Source organism: Alexandromys fortis, unplaced genomic scaffold (genome assembly GCF_014885135.2).
Source record: "Alexandromys fortis isolate MF-2015 unplaced genomic scaffold, M_Fortis_MF-2015_v1.1 scaffold_0, whole genome shotgun sequence".
Classification (NCBI taxonomy): Eukaryota; Metazoa; Chordata; class Mammalia; order Rodentia; family Cricetidae; genus Alexandromys; species Alexandromys fortis.
In genome coordinates this window covers 22,190,463-22,196,584 of record NW_026067949.1, presented here as the reverse complement: position 1 = coordinate 22,196,584, position 6,122 = coordinate 22,190,463, and the positions used below count along the sequence as shown (strand labels likewise).

At 42.5% G+C, this 6,122-nt stretch overlaps 1 protein-coding gene across 3 annotated transcripts in view; it reads right to left on the bottom strand.

Moving 5' to 3' along the window:
• Wdr19 (WD repeat domain 19) overlaps positions 1–6,122 on the bottom strand; it is a 60,381-nt gene that overhangs the window by 46,490 nt on the left and 7,769 nt on the right. For all 3 annotated transcript variants that reach the window (XM_050149951.1, XM_050149950.1, XM_050149952.1), the window contains exons 4-5: positions 5,619–5,744; positions 2,415–2,530 (exon numbers count right to left, since the gene is read on the bottom strand). In XM_050149951.1, the coding sequence (XP_050005908.1) occupies positions 2,415–2,530; positions 5,619–5,744 (242 nt within the window). The remainder of the gene's footprint in view (positions 1–2,414; positions 2,531–5,618; positions 5,745–6,122) is intronic.

The following is a 6,122-nucleotide window of genomic DNA, read 5'->3' as shown; positions in this document are numbered from 1 at the left end:
AAAAAAATACAGTTTCCGTGTAATTATTTCAGGGCATAACCTAGCCATGCGGGCGGCCGGGTGCCGGGGACGCAGCCCTGCCGCTCCTATTTCAACACAGGAGGCTGTCTCATGACAGTAGCCAGGATTGCAACCTGGGCATGACTGGACAGAATACCTGAGATACTTTCTGGTCAATCAAGAGGGCTTGTGGGGTTGTTAGATCTGCAGTGCACATGGGTCTCACACTGAGGATGCAGAGTGAGAGCTTCATGTGTGAGTCTAGCCCATGGGTTGAAGAGATACAGCTTCAGGAGTTCTCAGGTCACAGAGAGCATTCTGAGTCAGGAGAGCAGGGCACAAAAGTGAAGGGACATTTAGAGAAGAGCCTGCCTGTAGATGGAGAGATCACGTTGATAGCAGACTAAAGGACTCAGGTGGTCCAGCTACATCAGGGCGAGAAAGGGTTGTATGAAGAGAGGCCGAAAGATGCTAAAGACAAAAACCTTTCTTCTTTATCTTTAAAAATCACATCTGTCTGTCTGTCTGTCTGTCTATCTATCTATCCATCCATCCATCCATCCACCCTTCTGTTTTGTGTGTGTGTGAACACATGTGTGCATATGTGCATGTGTTTTCCACAGCACACATATGGAGGTCAAAGGACAATCTTTGAGAGGTGACTCTCTCCTTCACTGCATGGGTTACAGGGACTGAACTCAGTTTGTTAGGCTTGGCCGCAGGTGCCTTTATCTGCGGTGCCATCCCACTGTTCATAAACTCCTTTCTTTACCAAGAAGAGGGGAAGAAACCTTCCTTTTTCTCATACACTGTCACACTGCTCAAAATCCAGGCTAAGCATGGCATTAGTAGGAACAGTTAACAGAACTACCTGACCTACTTATAGCACTCTGGTGACTGAAATGGGAGATTGGCATTATTTAGTTAAACTATCATAACTGACATTTCTGCATATCAGAAACCTGCGAAGCAAGAAATGCCAGCATCTAGTCGAGTCAAAGGAAATGTACACCATGAAATGCAGATTTGATTTCTAGCAGTGCTGGTGGATCAAGCAGCTGTGAGCGGGGTGGCCTGATTTTAAGAAAGTTAAGAAGAACGGCTGGAGAGATGGCCCAATGGTTAAGAAAACTTGCGCTCTTCCAGAGGACCCATGTTCAATTCCCAGCACCCACATCAGGTAGCTCACAAACACCTGTAACTTCAGCTCCAGGGATCCAATACTTCTAGACTCCATAGGCATCTTCATTCATGTGCACAGAAATCAATTCCTATAGAAAATAAATCTCTAAAAAAAGTTAAGAGTAAACAGAGCTGAGCCACAATCCCAACCAAGTTTGAGAGAAGCAATGGTATATTTATCTAAAGGCACTAAGATGGGCAATTAATTAGAATCTTTTCAGTACATTTTATATGGTTATTAAGCAAGAATGTGGGCAGAATCATATTCATAGTAAATACTAAGATAAGAGCAACATCATGTTCATATGGTAGCCTGATATGAGAGATCATGCTATAACATACTATTTCATATGCATCCAGTATCAAAGCCTCTGTGGCTTATAAGGACATACGCAGAGATAAAGCGGGGAACAAAATGCCTACTGGAGTCATACAGGAATTTATATGGCGCTGAGCAGTGGTGGCAGACACCTTAATCTTAGCACTTAAGATTAAGAGGCAGAGGTAGGTGGATCTCTGAGTTCAAGGTCAGCCTGGAGCAAGTTCCAGGACAGCCAGGGCTACACAAAGAAACCCTGTCTTGAAAAAAACAATAAACAGACAAATTTATATGGAAAAAGTTGATTTTTGTATCTGGGAGGAAATTTTAGTTTGGTCTTTCAAACAGATTAATGATGCTTCTATTTATCTCTCATTATTAAAAATTAAAATCAATACTAAGGAGATACCTGTGAAAATCATTTGAAATGACTCACTGCTCTTTCTCACATGTACTTTCTCACATGTCCTGTAGGTGTCGCTATCTCCAGTGCTCGCCGCCTCCCTAGAGGGGCAGGGATGCTTTCTCTGGCCACAGGCCTGCTGTTAGCCCTGCTCATTCTATAACCCATTCACCAGTATGAGGCTACAGCGGAAAGGGTAATAATCTTCAAGGGTATTCAAGGGGCCAAGGCCAAGCGAACAGAGGTTGGGGGAGACCAGAGTACTTCATGCAAGGTCAAATGGGCCACACACTCTGAGGCAAACTCCTTATAGACCAACTGGTGTTTGGAGAAAAAGTGGGGTAAGAATTGGCAGCGTGGGTCCTACACGCAATCACCGAATGTTTCAGTTCTTAGCAAGCAGGGAGGGGCCTTCAGGGTCAGCAGTCTAGGATGGACCAGGGAAGCCTTTCTCTACAGATTTTCCCTTGCAGCATCTCAAACACGTAGAGTGCTTCTGCCAGAACCTACCGAGAACAGGAATCTTTCGAGATGTCTGATGGTTATAAATGAGCAAATTTCCTTTAATGGTCCCAACAGCCAGGAAACTTCCAATTTTTGACCAAAGAAGGAAGGACATTTGATCCCTGTAATATTAAGACACATATTACAGAACAGTTCACAATCATAATCCTCTCATACTTCATGTATAACTTTAAACTCTGCTTAGAAGCTGAAGTACAGCAGTATAGCTCATGGGCTTTTAGCTGTAATCCCAGCACTCAGGAGGCAGAGACAGACAGATCTCTGTGAGTTCGAGGCTACCTATAGCTACATAGTAAGATTGTCTCAAGAAAAAAAAAAAACAAACAATAAAAAAACCCATATAGCTTATAGTTTTTAGATGAAGACTAAGTGCTACAAGAATTTTGGAGGCAACAGAGAGATGGCTCAGAGGCTAAGAGCACTAGCTAGACCCAGGTTTGATTCCCAGTACCCACATGGTAGCTTACAACTGTCTGTAACATCAGTTCCAGGAGATCCAACACCCTCTTTCTGGCCTCTGAAGGTACCCGGAATACATGTAGTACCGACATGCATGCCGGAAAGCCCATACACATAAAATAAAATTAAAATTTTAAAAGAAAATTTGGAGACAGTACAAAATCATCTTGGTAGCAGTTAGACTCAAAATCCATGTAAATGCCTGGTGGTCCAGCCTGTAGTTTTAGTGCTTGTTAAGACAGAGGGGGTCTGCGGAGCAAGCTGTCTAGGCGACCCATGTTGGTAAAGTCTGGGTTCAGTGAATAAGGTGGAGGGTGATCCAAGAAGGCTCCCCATGTCAGCCCTGGTCTCCACACGCACACATATATACTAGGGGGACAAGGAGTTCTCCTTAACACGGCAAATGAAATCAGAGGAAGCGTTGAGAATTCATAATCTTAAGGATGTATCTTGGCTGAGCATATATTCCAGTGGTAGAGCACGGGAAACAAAACCCTTGGTCAATTCCTAGCTACAGCAAAAAAGAGAAGGAAAAAGGATTATGTTTGTTGCCCATCACTATTACAAAGTTGTTCAGAATCAGAAAGAAAGCACTTTGTCTAAAGGTTTTTTCCTAAATCACATTTATTTATTTGAGTGTATGGGAGCAACACTACAGCTAGAGGGCTGCTTGCAGGACTTGGTTCTCTCCTTCCACCATGTTGGTCCCAGTGATCAAACTCGGCTCATCACCTCAGGGCCTTCTGGCCAGCTCCCAGTTCCTGCATATATTCCAGGACTCACAGGCTCCTATTCTATGACTCCCTACAAAAGGGCATGAGAACTCTTTGGGGACTGAGAGAAGAAATCACAGTGGGTCCAAAAATAACAGTTCTCAAAAGTCATCCCAGAGGTGGCGGCAGCATCCCAAGGAGGTGCTGGAAATGCCACTTACCAGCTCCCATCTCAGACCTACACAGTAGAAACTCAGGGGGTGGATCTAGCTATGTTACTGACTCTCCTAGGTGATTCCAATGTAGCTACATCTTGAGCACCACAGATAGAGTGTGCTTCTGTCTTCAGAACATGGAGTAAGGACAAAGGTTAATTTGGAGGAGACTCTCTCTAGCTAAATCTGGGATCAGAGCACCAAAAATTCCCAGTACAGTTGACGTAAGTTTAATCTGTGAAAGGTCATACATTATGATGAGGTGACATATTTGGAGGTGAAATATTAATGAAGTATATGAAAAGTTAGCTGCAATAACTGATGAATAAAGTTAACAGTAATAATATCATAGTTATAATAAATACATATGATAATAAAGTAAAATTAAGTTAAGAATATCAGAGGCTGGCTAGATGGCTCAGCAGGTGAATACACTTGCTACCAAGTCTGATGGCCCAAGTTCAATCCCTGGGATCTACACACAAATGCTTACACAGTCATGCACACATATACAGTCATGCACACATGCAGATGCACACACACAGTCATGCACACATACACAGTCACGCACACATGCACACAGTCATGCACACATACACAGTCACGCACACATACAGTCACGCACATACACATATACACATGCAGTGACACACATACACACAGTCACGCACACATGCAGTCGCACACATACACACAGTTATGCACACAGTCACGCACACATGCACACAGTCACGCACACATGCACACAGTCACGCACACATGCACACAGTCACGCACACATGCACACTGTCATACACACATTCATACTCCTACACAAAACAAGCAAATGAATGCCAACTGAAAAGACTGCATTCTTCTTTTGGGAAACACGAGGAGGTGAGAGGACACCCGTGGTGTCCTTGCCATCCACTTTGTTTGAGGTATGGTCATTTATTGTGCGACACTGCAGTCATCACCTCCAGATTTTCCCATTTCAATTTTTTCTCATCGTGTTCATTTTTGATACGTTTACCAAAAGACTTTCAAAAGAAGGTACTTCACAACCATAGCATCTTTATTGTTTTTTGGTTTTGTTTCAAGACAGGGTCTTTCTCTATAGTCCTGTCTGTCCTAGAACTTGCTACATAGACCAGGATGGCCACAAACTCAGAGATTCACCTGCTTCTGCTTTCTGAGTGCTGATATGAAAGGAGTGTGCCACCACACCTGGCCATACACATCTTTATTCTAATTAACAGAAGGATTACATATATTAACCATAAAAGGAATGATCTCTTCCTTCCTAAGAAAATTACTCAAGAAAGACATGTTGGTACAGGCTTCTAATCCCAGCATTTAGGAGGTAGGGGCAGGAGGTTCAGCAGTTCAAAGTCATCCTTAGCTACACAGTGAACTTGAGGTCAGCACGCGCTATATGACATCTTCTTTCAAAAACCCAAACCCCAAACCAAACAAAGTGACTATCACAACACCAAAAAGCCCTCGTCATTGCATCTCCAAAGTCAAAGTAGTAAACACTATCAGCATCAAGACAACAAAGTCACATTTCTCAGTGAAAACTTTAAAAATAATTAAAAGCCAACAAACAGCAACATCGCTCAGTGAAAAATTTAAAAATAACTACAAAGTTAGGAAATGATAATTACACTGATCTGGCCAATACACATTGTGTGCATCTGTTAAAATGTCATATTTATCCCAATAATAAGTATAATTACTGACATTAATAAAATACAAATAATAAAAGTATTTTGTCATTTAGTACTTTATAATCACTTAAATAACAACAGAGTTATCCTTACCTCATGCCATTGTCTAGCTGGCTGGTTTTGTTTGTGTTGGCATCCCACAGATAAATGCAACTAGACTTCTCAGCAATCACCGCCAGGATATCCCCGTCTTTATCCCAATCCATGGCAACACAGTTGCTTTTAGAAAAGAGAAAATCATTACTGTCCACTTCTCAAAAGTCAGAGAGAAGAAACAAATACCGATCTAATGACTTCTGCCTCCCACAAGACCACTCAATACTTTTACTAGGACATGAACGTCCTAAAATGAGAAATTCAACCTGATATCCACTAGTAACACAAGACTAATCTCAATATTTCTGTTTCGTTTTTGTGTTGAAGGATGGAGAATTTTTTTCTTTTGGTTTTTCAAGACAGGGTTTCTCTGTAGCTTTGGAGTCTTGTCCTAGAACTAGCTCTTGTAGACCAGGCTGGCCTCGAACTCACAGAGATCTGCCTGCCTCTGCCTCCCGAGTGCTGGGATTAAAGGCGTGTGCCACCACCGCCCGGCTTCCT